Source organism: Microtus pennsylvanicus, chromosome 2 (genome assembly GCF_037038515.1).
Source record: "Microtus pennsylvanicus isolate mMicPen1 chromosome 2, mMicPen1.hap1, whole genome shotgun sequence".
NCBI lineage: Eukaryota > Metazoa > Chordata > Mammalia > Rodentia > Cricetidae > Microtus > Microtus pennsylvanicus.
The window spans coordinates 10,713,460-10,727,560 of record NC_134580.1 but is presented as its reverse complement, the minus strand read 5'-3'; the positions used below and the strand labels follow the sequence as shown (position 1 = coordinate 10,727,560).

The window sequence follows — 14,101 nt, the reverse complement described above, 5'->3', positions numbered from 1 at the left end:
GTGCTCTCAACCAGCCTCTGTTTGTTTCTGTTTTTTTTTTTTAGTTATTTATTTTTATTTTATGTACATTGGTGTTTTGCCTGCATGTATGTCTGTGTAAGGGGGTTCAGTCCCCTGGAACTGGAGCTACAGACAGTTGTGAGCTGCCATGTGGGTGCTGGGACTTGAACCCGGGTCCTCTGGAAGAGCCGTCAGTGCTCTTAACCGCTGAGCCATCTCTCCAACTCTGTTTTTGTTTTTTAAGTTATAAACTGATTGGCCCATTAGCTCAGGCTTCGTATTAGCTCTTATAACTTATATTAACCCATTATTCTTATCTATGTTAGCCACATGGCTCAGTACCTTTTTCAGTGGGGCAGGCCACATCTTACTTCTTCCGTGTCTGGACAGGACTGGGGAGGAATGGGCTTCCTCCTTCCCAGAATTCTCCTGTTCCCATTGCCCTGCCTCTATTTCCTGTCTGGTTGTTCTGCCTATACTTCCTGCCTGGCCAATTAGCGTTTATTTAAAACATAATTGACAGAATACAGAATTGTCCCCCACCATTTCCCCCTCTTTTTTTTTTTTAAACAAAGGAAAATATCCATAGTCCATTTTTTTGGTAATGTAGGCATAATACTCCAGGATACTTCCTGCTGGTTGGAGGTGCTGATAATCTTATGGGGACCTAAAGAAAATTTATAATTATGATCAAGTCCTGACTGGAGTATCCTGTGAGTCTTGATCATCTCAGGCAGCAGTCTTGAATCTGTTCTGGATGTAGAACTAAGACATCTGGGCCATCTGTTCCTACCGGAGATTTCTCAGGTGGTCTTCCTTGGTCAAACCTGATTTTTCTTAATTCAGAATGAATCCACAGTCTCTCATTTCCTGTAGAAACAAAAGCAAAATCCCTTCTCCAATGTAACATACCTTTTGACTTCAATTTTGAAGTCAAGGTATTTTCAAAATACCTATCTTTTTCGGCGGTGCAGGTCTCATCTTGCTTCTGCCATGTCTGGATAGGACTGGAGAAGAATGGTCTTCCTCTGTCTTTGTTTCTTGAGACAGGGTGTCTCTGTATAGCCCTGGCTGTTCTGGAACTCATGCTGTAGACCAGGTTGTATGTCCACCTGCCTATGCCTCCTAAGTGCTGGGATTAAAGGCATGTACCACTACTGCCTGGGTTTTTTTTTTTTAATTGGGGCTAGAGAGTTAGGAGCACTTCTTGCTCTTGCAGAAGACCCAGGTTTGGTTCCCAGCACCTACATACATACATGCAGGCAAATCACTCACACACATGAAAAAAGGAAATCTTTTTTTGGAGGGGTGGTTGTTTTGTTTTTCAAGACAAGGTTTCTCTGTGTAACATCTCTGGCTGTCCTGGAACTCACTTTGTAGACCAGGCTGGCCTCGAGCTCACAGAGATCCTCCTGCCTCTGCCTCCCAAGTGCTGGGATTTAAGGTGTATACCATCATTGCCCCGATTTTTTAAAATTATTATTTATTTATTTATATTGTGTGTATGTGTAGGTGCACACAATGATACAGTGGCGTGTGTGTAGGTCAGAGGACAGTTTGCAAGCTAGGTTCTCTCCTTCTACCATGCGAATCCCAGAAATGGAAGTCAGGTTGTCAGGCTTGGCAGCAAGGTACCTTTAGCCCAAGTCAGATCACCAGCTGCAATCTTAACTTTTGATCCTTTTGTGGCCTCCTGAGTGCTAAGATTACAGGTGTGTATCATATTTTAAACATTTATTTATTTGTATATGTATGTGTGTGTGTTTGTATGGTCACTCACATGCCATGGTGCACATGTAAGGTTAGAAGACAACTCGTGGGAGTTGGTTCTCTCCTTCTACTATGTTTGGAAGGAGACTGGACTGAGGTTGTGCAGTTAAGCTGTAAGTGCCTTAACCTGCTGGGCCATCTTGTTCACCTTACTTTTAATTTTTGTATAGAAACAAGAATCAAAGCCCAAAACCTTTGAAAATTTATTTATTTGTTTATTTATTTTCATTTCTGTGTAGATGTGTGTATCTGGGTGCTTGTGGGAACAGAGGCCAGAGTTGGATCCACTGGAACTGTAGTTACAGGCAGCTGTGAGCTGCCCAATGTAGATGCTAGGAACTGAACTTGGCTGCTCTTCAAGAGCAGTGTATTAGTGTTATCTGGAGGAAACAGTTGATAGAACAAAATATATATGATTTATTAGGATGCAGGCTGTGATCTGGGTAGCTCAGGATTGGCTGTCTCATGACAGAAAGACCAAAGATCTGACAGTTGCTCAGTCCTGAGAGACTGGATGTCTCAGCAGTTCAATCTGATGCTGGAAGGATTCCTACAGAGCTGCTGGAATCCGGCCGGAAGAAGTAGGTTCTAATACTCACAGCAACAGGGTAGGTGAACTTGTCAGCACAAGTGAGGACAAGGAGACAAAAAGCCACCAGAAGATGTGGCCCAGATTTAGGGTGGGTCTTCCTACTTCAGAGGATTCAGTCAGTAAACCCGCTCCCAGGTGTGCCCAGCTGCTTGCATTTTAATTGATTCCAGATGCAGTCAAGAAGACAGCCAAGATTAGGCACCCCTCCAGACCCCATAAATTATACTTCAGCACTGTCATTTCTATCCATGGCCCTTCTCCCCCACCTTGTTCCTTTTCATAATAAATTTAATTTCTTATTTAACTTTCCAGTGTTTCTTTCTGCACATGTACACTTATAAAATGGAGTTACTATTTGTTTTGAACAGTTGTATGTTTCAGCCATCAGAGGCTGCCTAGTGAGCATAAAAGGAACCCTCCTCCTGCCAGTCTCCCTTTGCTCGGTATGCCTGAGGTGAGAATGAGGAGGGGCTGGCCTTTAGATATGAGTTGTACTGTAATTGCAGCCAGAGGCTGACTTGGGCTGGGTTGATGCATTAACTGGTACTTGGCCTCAGAACTTCTTCTTCTTCTTTTTTTTTTAAGATTTATTTATTTATTATGTATACAGTGTTCTGCCTGCATGTGAGAAACAAGGCACCAAATGTTATTACAGATGGTTGTGAGCTACCATGTGGGTGCTGGGAATTGAGCTCAGGACCACTGGAAGAGCAGCCAGTGCTCTTAGCCTCTGAGCCATCTCTCCAGTCCCAGAATTTTTTTTTTTTTTTTTTTTTGGTTTTTCGAGACAGGGTTTCTCTGTGGCTTTGGAGCCTGTCCTGGAACTAGCTCTTGTAGACCAGGCTGGTCTCGAACTCTCAGAGATCCGCCTGCCTCTGCCTCCCGAGTGCTGGGATTAAAGGCGTGCGCCACCACCGCCCGGCTCCAGAATTTTTTTATTTCTAATACAAAACTGGCTTACCACAGAGGTAAAAGCCAACATGGTGGGTAGTATGCACCCTTAATCAGGAGGCCACAGAAGGAGGATCAGATCAAATGTTCAAGATTTCGGCTGGTAATCTGGCTTGGGATAAAGGCTTTTGCTACCAAGCCTGGCAATCTGTCTATGCAATGAGTTCCAAGACAGCCAGGGTTAAATAGAGAGACCCTGTCCTGGGAAGCTTGTATTGCCTCCTTTACCATGTAGATTCAGCAAGGGGCCCTCACCAGATGCTGCTGCAGACCCATCATGCTTCTTGTACTTTTAGCCCTCAGGGCTGCAGGTCAAGTAACGTCCATTCTTCACAGATGATCTGGTCCCAAGCATCCTGTTACGCAACAGAAGATAAATTAATGCACCAGACTAGAGCCTGCAAACAATTCAGAGCTAAACGACAGACCTAGTAAGGCCTTAACTCTGGAAAATTGTCCTGTTGCTCAAGGTCCACACTGACACCCTTACTTTGTAATCAGGGGACTTGCCTGGCAGCATCACCAGTGATCAGCAGACTGCTGGGCCAGGGCAGCTAGGATGGCAGCAGTGGGGAGAAAGGATGGCTGAATATGTGCCTAGAGACATCTGGAGGGGCTGTGGACAGAGTTTGATTGTCCACATGTCCAGGGTTTCTGGATTTGGAGGTTGATGGTCTACATCTGTTTTTAATCAATGTCCTGACTCCATTCCTGTACTTCGCCCTTCATTTTTCACTGACCATATTTGTCCCAGTTCACTAGCAAGATTTTTTTTTTCCCCAAGACAGGGTTTTTCCATGTAGCCCTGGCTGTCCTGGAACTCACTCTGTAGACTAGGCTGGCTTCAACTCAGAGATTCACCTGCCTCTGCTTCCCGAGTCCTGGGATTAAAGGTGCCACCACTGCCAGGCTAACAAGATGTTTATATGTGACAACAGCTATGTCTGTTTGGAGGCAAGCAGTGACCTCCACATGGAGGTCCCTTCCAAGAACTTGGTTAAGTACTTTGATGGTCTTCTGCTCTCTTTTTGGCTAGCAGGGCCTACTTAACTTCCAGGTTCAAAACCAATGTCAGAGGGGCTGCTAGAATTTACAGCTCATTAGTCAGGTCAGTGTCTTAGAACCACCCTTACTTGAGGCATGGGTGTTTCCCAGCCAACTACACAGGCCCCTAGTTAAGGACTATCTGCTGTTTTCGCAGAACCAACAAAGGTCTTCAGGTCCTTGGTGGGCCCTGCATCTGCCCCAGGAGCAAGCTGGGAGAGAGTACAGGAGCTGGTGCTATGTCAGTGCTTCTCAGTGCAGTGTCACAACCCAGAGCCAGAAACAGCCCCGTGTTCCATCAGGGTCATCTTCCACCGCGTGACCACCAGACGCTCTGAACATCCAGTTTCATTGGTACAGGGAACTACAGATGTGAAAGAAATGAAAAGGAAGAAGGCAGAATAGTAAGTGCCCACTGATTATGATGGAAAAATCAGACTGCAAGCCAGGTGGTGGCAGTGCACACCTTTAATCCTAGCACTCAGGAGGCAGAGACAGGTGAATCTTGGAGTTAGAGGCCAGCCTGGTCTACAGAGTGAGTTCCAGGACAGGCTCCAAAGCTACACAGAGAAACCCTGTCTTGAAAAACAAAAAGCAAAAAAATCAAGACTGCAGACTCAAAGAAAAATAGTCTCTTCGGTAGTTGGTCTTGTATCCTATGGATCTGCATGGGGTGAGTGCTCACTTGGGTAGTGCTTCCTTGAGCCAAGTGAACATCAGAAGAGAACTAAAGGGAATTTCAAATTGGGTTCACTCAACCCCTTAGGTTTACTGCTCTCTCTTCAATTTCCTGGGTTTAAGGAATGTCCCATTGCAAGCTTATATATCTGCCCTCCAGCCCAAAGACAGGCTTGTGTTTTTAGTTTTGTTTGAGATAGGGTTTCTCTGTGTAGCCCTGACTGTCCTGGAACTTACTCTGTAGACCAGGCTGGCCTCTGCCTGCCTCTGCCTCTCAAGTGCTGAGATTAAGTCTTACTTTTCTCATTCCATCATTTATTAATCTGAGTACCTCCTGCATACCTGGCCAAAAGAACGTCTGTCTTCAGGGAATTCACAGGTCCAGGACCTTTGCTCCCAGGCCACTGTATCCAGTAGATTAAAGTTAACTGGCAAGCCAGGCACAGTGAAGTACACTTATGATCTCAGCGCTCGGGATGCAGAAGCAGGATCATCCATGCAGGTCTAGCCTGGTTTACAATAAGAATTCCAGCCAGGCATGGTGGTACATACCTTTAATCCTGGCACTTGGGGAGGCAGAGGCAGGCAGATCTCTGAGTTTGAGGCCAGCCTGAACTAGAGTGAGTTCTAGGACATCCAGGGCTACAAAGAAAACCCCTGTCTCGAGGGGGAAAACGATTCCAGGCCAGCCAGAGCTCTATAGTGAGAGTGCCTGGTGAACATTTACATTAGACTGAACATACCTCAGGAGATTTGAAAAACACTTCCGCCAGATCAGAGAGATGCCCAGTCTTTAAAAGTTGAGGAAGTTGTTGGGCGTAGTAACACAGGCCTATAATTTCAGCATTGGGTAAAGCAGAGGCAGGGACAAATGTTCAAGGCTGGTGCATCCACTCCTACAAAAATAGGTGATGAAACTTTCTCATATAACCTTGGGTCTTCCTTGAGCCAGAGGATCAAAGTTGCAGTCTGGATCACATTGTAAAGCATGGCATGACCCCCTCACCTTCCTGGAGGCACCCAAAATGGGCACAGAATCTAGAGTGGCACATGATGATAAAAGCAAGCGGCACAGGCAGTCCCACAGGAAGGGCTGTGAGCAGGCAGGCTGCACGAAAGCTGGCAAAGGGTGGCTCCTAGGACCACTTGAACAGGGCACAGCTTGTCCCTACTAACAAGGTGCTGCTGAGCTGGGTCAGCTGGGTCTCCATGTGCACACAGAGACACTGCCCCTCACCCCTTGGAATGTTTGCCCCAGGCACAGCCAGCTGGGGCCAGCTCTGCCCAGCAGTCCTGGGCAGCCCTGGCCCCCTGAGTAGATGCAGTAGGGAGGAACAGGAGCGACACCTGGGGGACAAGAGTCAAAGTGCACACGTATGTTTTCTAGAACAAAGGCTAAAAAGAAGCAAGTTTCTCTCTCATTTTATTTTAAGGACAAAAATTGTTATTAAAACATCTACATTATTATCAAGATACTATACCTTATGATATTTAATATTAAAGTGTGGTATTCTTAAATTTTAATACAGACATTTTAAAAGGACCATTAGATTGATTACTGCCCAGCTGATAAATGCAGCATCCCCTTCCACTGGCCCACTCCATGTCTACTGTCCATCTCATTCTTGCCTCCTAGGCCCCATTCAACCCTAGCTTTCCAGCTAGAAGCGATTAACTGCATTCATCATTTAAAATGTTTTGCTGTCTCCCACCCCAGGTCATCCATGTCTCTTTCCTCTTCCTTACAAGGGATCGGGTCTAGAATGTAAGGGAGTCCAGATCTTAGACGGACCCCTGGACAGATGAACAACAGGAAAAGTCTGAACTCACCCTTCTCTGGTGGGAAACAAACGCTACCCATGTCCTTTTCCTGGCACACTGGTACTCCCCTCTAGACATGGATGTGTGGGAAACAAAACTAGCAGCCAGAGCAGAGCCCTGGTGTGGGCCATCCTGCCCTTTCTGCCCAAATCATCTCTGAGCCATGGGTCCAGTCCCAGTCCCCTAAACAGCTAGATGACCTCATCAGTACCTCAAAACTCACAAGGATGCCTGCATTTTTTCCAAATTCTTTATCTTTAGCCCTCATTAGAAGAGATCCCTTGGATACCACACACATATATAATATTATATAGAGCGATATATTTAATACCTGTGTATATATGCATCACAGGGGCGACATATATACACACTAAAAACAAGGCTGGTGACGACAGACTGCAACACCACAGGTCAGGAGAACAAGTATCATCAACATTCATGGCCACAGCCCCCACCTTGGATGTGGTCTCACCTCACTCCAGCCACACAGCACCCAAACTCTGCCATGCTGGCCAGCTGAGGGTAGGAAAAGGGGGCAGGGGAGAGGAAAAGGTACATGCCATGGTTATTGGGATAAGGTTGGGCAGTGGCAGCATGAGGAACGGGTCCCTTATGCCCAGGGGCCTATCACTATGCCATCGAGGACTAGCAACCCTGGCTGCAGGAAAAATAAAGAGTGTCTGTTCCATCTCACTCCTAGCTAGCCTTAGTTTCTGGTTCCTTCTGGGGTGCCCCACTTCTTATGCCAATGATGTGGAACATCCTGGAATGTCTTGGGGAGCCAGGGGATGCTGTGTCTACTCATAGGTCATGGGATGAAGGGGTGTACACACTTCAGATGATGGAAGAGACCTTGGTAGGTGGAGGCATGGGCCAGGGTTCAGTTAGGGTCCTAGGCAGCTAGCAGGGTTAGGCATAGAGTGGGGCTTGGATAGATAGGTGTAATAGTATATTTGGGTCTTTTGGAGAAACATTTGGGTCTTTATAGTAGGACCCCAGGAAAGAGGTCGCATAGTGGCCTATAGATCCCAGGTCACCTCCCTGCTCTCATTATTACCTGGACTCTTCCCATGTCTTGTACCTTGTGCAGAACACGAGCTCATGGTGCCTGTATTCTACCATCTCTCTGTGAAAGCTCTTGGAAATAGAACCTCTGGTGCTTACCCCAACAGTATCTCCCCACAGGGTTCTAACAAAACCAATTCTTGTCTCAGCAGCCCTTCCCTGGTTCCCAGGAATGCCGTATGGGGTTGAGGAGCCCAGCAGCTCCAGTTGCTAATGGATGGGGTCTTTTGACCAATGTTTACATCCCAGATCTGTACCAAATTGAGGGCTAGAGACCCTGGGCAAATCACTCCTCCTGCTAGACCTTAGTTTTCCTTTCTGCAAAATAGAGTTTGGGCTGCGTCTTCAATAGTGGCTCACAAGATGGCTGGGTATGGGATGGTTGTTAGGAGCACCTAGATGCCTTGGTCTAGCTCCAGAGATCATCTGCCTTCGCCCTTGCCCCTTTCACAGAGCAGGAAACTGAGGCCCCAGGTGACCAGTAGTGTCTCCAGCTCCACTCACAACTACATTTTAAGCTAATCAGGGCCTCCTGCTCTCTGCTGTGTCCTGATCTTCCCCCAGGGAAAGGGAGGAGAAAGTAGAAAGGTAAAAGGACCCTCCTGCTGCAGATTCAAGTGGGGACCCCAGGCTCACCAGCCCTTCAGGAGCAGACAGAATTAAAGCTGTAGGCTGAAGCTGGAGAGGTCAGCCAGGCCCCTCCCTCTCCGACCAGGAAAGCTAGACTTGGGGAGGGGCTGCCCCCATTTTGACAGGACAAGGACCCTGGGACCACTTGGGGCTGCAGTACATGACCTGGGTATACACACCTGGGGTGTTGGGGGTGGAAAGGATGGACAGGGACCCAGGGGACTGGAGATTGCCAGATGGGGTAGTCCCCTGCCCCCAACTAACCTGCCCTCCCTGGCCATTCTGTAAGGCTTTCTGTCCCCAACCCACCCCCGACCCCAGGACTTTGTCCACAGCTGGGATCTGGGCCTACTCCCCAGTGGTGGTGGTGGCAGCAGTAGCAGTTGCAGCAATGGGGGCTTCTGGGGTGGCAGCAGTGGTGTCCCCATCCTCTTGCAGCAGGAAGTTATATTTGCCGAAGTCATCATCCCGTGGACATAGAAGCATGTCCTTGCGGGCCTTGGCCAGCTTTTGCTTCAGCACCTCGCGCCGGTCTAGCCACTCATTGAGTTCCTCTTGTCCATGAGCACAGCGACACTTGTCCCCATCTGGGCAGGCCTTGCCCTTCTGGAGCCTGTGGGTGGTAGAAGGCTCACTGCCTGAGCTCTATGCCTTCCAACCTGGGGCTAACTCAACCTTTCTAAGATGTGCCTCTCCCCAGACAGCTCAGGTACTAGCTCAGGGAACCCCTGACACAGTAGCACTCTCTAGGACCTGATCCATGCTGTAAAGGAGAGGTAGATAGGATTGAACCCACCCCTCCATCCTGACCACTCCCAGTACTGCACTGTATTCACAGCCGAGATAAACCAAGTCAAGGGGATGGGGCTTGTCACAACATCCCTGTCCTCAGGCCCACCTTCTACCTGCCCCTCTGTGCTGCCCCATCATGCTGCCATCGGCACCTGTCACAGAGTCGGAACTCGCCCATAGGGAAGCGGTAGGCCCAGCCACTGGCATCACTGTCGGAGGTGAAGACCTTCTCCTTGTGCTTCTCGGACTGGATATGCTGTTGCCACTGCTTCTTGCTGTTGCTGTTCTTGCCACAGAGCCAGCAGTGGTAGCCCATCTGGGAGCAGAGTTTTATGGGTGCCAACTTCCACACCTCCACCCCACACAGCCCCTCCAGGCTGCCCTCCCAACTGGCCCTGGCCCAACATGTGGGCAGGGCTTACCATGATGTCAGCATAGTCTGTGGGCATCTGGATCTGCTTCTCCCCTTCCCGAGAGCTGATGGGTGTCCCTTCTCCTGGCTTCCCTGGGTTGTGTTTCTTCAGCCACATGTCATAGGTCTGTTGCATATCTAGGACTAGGCAGGGGACAGTGTGTCTGGTGAGGGGGCTTCCCCATACACTCTGCCCATGATCCCTGCTGGAATTGGCACAAACATCTTAGGCCCTGCTGCTATGCTAATCACTCACAGGAAGCCCCTAGTCGACAGGACCTGCTGGATCTGGGGAAGGCCCCAGCAGGATTCAGGAGGTATTAGCAATGAAGTGATGCAGGACAAGTCTACCACTTACTCTTGTTCTCCTTCATGAAGGTCCACATGTCCCTCTCCTCAGGGCTGTGTGCGAAGGAGCAGTTCCCCACATACTGGCACTTGCGGCCATTCTGAGCGTGGATGCAGAGCTGTGGGTGGACAAAGGAAAGCCTGCTGAGTCCCACAAGGCTGTGTCATTGTGTTGGCCAGTTAGAAGCCTTCCAAGGCCTACAACCTCTTGCCCACCCCAAAAGTGCTCACATCGTATTGCTGTGGAAAGTTTCGAATGGATGGCAATGGCCTCACCGACACCCATTTCCTCTTGGCTTTGGACATCACCAGAAGGACCCTCCTCTCCTTGGTCCAGCTGTAGATCAAAGATGGGACTCATTGGGGAGAATCAGAGAGAAACCCTCAAAGTTATGAGACCATCTTTCCTCTCTCAGAGCCCTGGTCTCCCAAGTCTTGGCCTCCTTCCTCATGGTACTCTGGCAGTGCCCCGTCTTGCCCCGTATCTCACCAATGCCGGGCCTTGGCACTGCAGTACTTGAGGTCCTTGTCTGGCTCCACCACCTGCCCGTTCCTCCAGCACTGACCACACACAAACTTCATCTGCAAGTCAAAGGTGCTGGGCCCATGTGTCCTTGGGGCACCCTATTGGAAGATGGGGGAGTAGGTTGGTGAAGCTATAGCCACCAGGCCTTAGGCCTCTGGAAGTCCTGGGACCACTAAGTCTTAAATGGGCTAGTATACTGTCCGGTTCTGCTGGCAGACAGTGCCCTCTGATGTGGTAGGGACCCCGAGCCGGGGAGTCTTTCTGCCATCTCCAACTGGGCCTCACTTAGCTTGACTTTCATGGAGGCCTGGCTTATGCAACCACTGAATAGAATAACTCTTCCTTTGAGTGATTTATTTTCAATTTATTTATTTATTTTTAGACAGGGTCTCACTATATCACTGGCTATTCTGGAACTTGTGGAGACCAAGCTGGGATTGAACTCACAGAGACCGATCAGTCTGCTTCCTAGTGTTGGGATTCAAGGCACGTGATATCATCCTAGCCTTTTTTCCCTGAAACTTATTCTGTAGCCCAGGCTGGCCTCAAACTCACAGAAATCAGCCTGCCTCTGCCTCTGCCTCCTGAGTGCTGGGATTAAAAGTATGTGCCACCTTGCCTGGATCCCAGCCCATTTTTAAATTAAGTACATACATGTGGGTCTGTGTACGTGTGTGTGGGTGCCCTTGGAGGTCAGAGGCATTGGTTAGATACCCCTGGAGCTAAAATTACAGGCAATGGAAGCTGCTGACATGGATGCTAGGAACCAAACTTAAGTCCTTTGCAAGAGCAGTATGTGCTCTTAGTCATTATAGCTCTTTTTTTTTTTTTTTTTTGGTTTTTTCGAGACAGGGTTTCTCTGTGGCTTTGGAGCCTGTCCTAGAACTAGCTCTGCAGACCAGGCTGGTCTCGAACTCAGAGATCCGCCTGCCTCTGCCTCCCGAGTGCTGGGATTAAAGGCGTGTGCCACCCCTGCCCGGCTTTAACATGTGGTCACAAAGCTATAATCATCTCAGAAGAAGGACCATCAACTGAGAAAATGTCTCCATAAGATTGGGCTGTAGGCAAGCCTGTAGGGTGTTTTCTTAATTAGTGATTGATGAGGGAGGGCCCAGCCCATTGTGGGTGGTGCTATCTCTGGGTTGGTGGTCCTGGGTTCTATTAGAAAGCAGACTGAGCAAGCCATGAGGAGTGGCAGTCCTCTGTGGCCTCTGCATCAGCTCTTGCCTCCAGGTTCCTGTCCTTCTTGGCTTTCTGCCTTGGCTTTTCCCAGTGAACTGTGACTCAGGATACCTAAGTCAAATAAACCCTTTCCTCTCCAAGTTGCTTTTGGTTGTGGTGTTTCATCAAAGCAATAAGAGAGAGAGAGGGAGGTAGAGAGAGAGAGTCAGTTTTAAAATTAATGCTGTTGAGTTGCTCACTCGAGTTTCGTTTTTCAAAGTTGTGTGTGTGTGGACATGCGCGTGCACACTTGGGAGTTTATGTACTTCATGTGCATGCAATGCAGGTGAACTGCTGTTACGGGCAACTGTGAGCTTCTAATGTAGGCATTGGGAACCAAACCTGGGTCTTCTGCAAAAGTTGTTGTTGTTTATTAATGCAGGGTTTCCCTGTGTGTTGTCTGTCCTGTATCTCACTCTGTAAACCACGCTGGCCTTGAGCAGAGACCCACCTGCCTCTGCAGGGATTAAAGGCACGTGCTACTACGCCTGGTGCAGCGAGCACTCTAAACGGCTAGTCATCTGAGTCTCCAACTTTCAATTGAGATTATTATTTTTTTTAAAGATTTATTTATTTATTATGTATACAGTGTTCTGTGTGTCTGTATGCTTGCTGGCCAGAAGAGGGCACAAGATCTCATTACAGATGGTTGTGAGGCATCATGTGGTTGCTGGGAATTGAACTCAGGACCTCTGGAAGAGCAGTCAGTGCTCTTAACCTCTGAGCCATCTCTCCAGCCCCCGAGATTCTTTTTTTAAATGATTGAATAACTCTTGGTATGGGTTAGCACTGAATCTCCATCAATTCTGACATGGTTCTAAACACACTCCTGCTGTTCTGTACTACATACTTATGCACCGTGATGTTCTCAGCATTAACAACTATAAAACAAAACACTGATCAATTCAGGATGTGCTGTCTCTATACATTCTGTAGTTTCAACTCTTCATTCAGCCTCTGCGTAGTTCTTTATGTAAAAGTAAACAAGCACATTAATGTTTTCTTTCAACTTAATAAACAATTAAATTATATGTATACCAAAAAATAATTTTAAAAGAAATTTCTTTATGGCCTATCATTAGTAAATGTTTAATTTATAGCCAGGTATGGTATCTTATGCTGGTAATCCCATCACTTAGGAAGCTAAGGCAGGGGGGACTACTACAAATTAAGATTTCTAAAAATTAACAGACTTTGCATAGGTTACAAAGTCAGTCCCAGAAAAACAAACAATAAACAAAGTTAGTCCCAGGAAATACTGGACTACATAATGAGAATCTCAAAACAACAAAAATTTTGATTTATATGCCCATTTTTATACACACATATCTGTGCTGCATAAAAACTACTCAGATGAAAACAAACGAAGGAGAAAATGTAGCAGGCCCTGTCCTTGGACACAGCATGCTGTGTCACGTGCTAGTCTCTATCTGGAATGCCCTTTCTCGATTTTTCATGCAACTTATTCTAAAAAATGTCTTTCAAAATTTAGCTCAGGTGCTGGAGAAATGTCTCAGTACATAATAGTGCTTTCCACATAAGCATGAAGACCACAGTCTGGTTCCCAGCACCTCAGTAAAATCCAGGTGAGGTTCTGTACATGCCTGGAACCCCAGCACTGGGTGGTGTGGAGACAGGACATAGCCAAGCAGTGCAAGCCCTAGGGTCAGCAAGAGACGTCGCCTAAAGGAAAAGGCAGAACATAGATGATATCTGGTACCGCCTCTGGCCTGCACACACTGGTCTCAGCTCAGGCTGCAGGGGGCGCTCCTAGAGCTCGCCTATGGCAAGGCTGCCACTCTCAGGGGCTAAACTACCTGTCTGACCAACCAGTTTTAAGTGCCCGGTATGTAGGGAGGAGGAGTTCAGAGATGGGAAGTTGGCCTTAGGCGGGAGGACAGACAGCCTTGGGTTTAGGACCCTTCTTCCCCAGGGCGATGTCCAGCTAGTCTGAGGCTCCTTTCCCACCATTCTTCCAGACCTTTTGTCCCTGCCTTTACTCTGTAGGCAAGAACTGCTTTTCTGTGCCCAGGACACAGTGGGGAGTAAAAGGCGGCCTTGGCTAACTTGTTCTAGCTATCTTCTGTCCTTTCTGTTCCTAGAGACTCCCTCTCCCATCCTACCTGCCCAGGGGTTCCGGTGTAGGACTGCCTGTCTGGGCAGCCCTTGGTTTCTTCAGGCTAGCAGGTGCATTTGTCCCCGACCAGTTCCCTCAGAATAGTGACCAGCACTGCCCAGCACTGGGATCTCT

At 48.0% G+C, this 14,101-nt stretch overlaps 1 protein-coding gene across 2 annotated transcripts in view; it reads right to left on the bottom strand.

Moving 5' to 3' along the window:
• Positions 1-6,441: 6,441 nt before the first annotated feature.
• Positions 6,442-14,101, bottom strand: part of Zc3h7b (zinc finger CCCH-type containing 7B) — a 54,282-nt gene continuing 46,622 nt past the window's right edge. For both annotated transcript variants that reach the window (XM_075960081.1, XM_075960082.1), the window contains exons 18-23: positions 10,594-10,727; positions 10,335-10,440; positions 10,114-10,222; positions 9,766-9,899; positions 9,496-9,659; positions 6,442-9,164 (exon numbers count right to left, since the gene is read on the bottom strand). In XM_075960081.1, the coding sequence (XP_075816196.1) occupies positions 8,900-9,164; positions 9,496-9,659; positions 9,766-9,899; positions 10,114-10,222; positions 10,335-10,440; positions 10,594-10,727 (912 nt within the window). In that variant the 3' untranslated portion in view covers positions 6,442-8,899. The remainder of the gene's footprint in view (positions 9,165-9,495; positions 9,660-9,765; positions 9,900-10,113; positions 10,223-10,334; positions 10,441-10,593; positions 10,728-14,101) is intronic.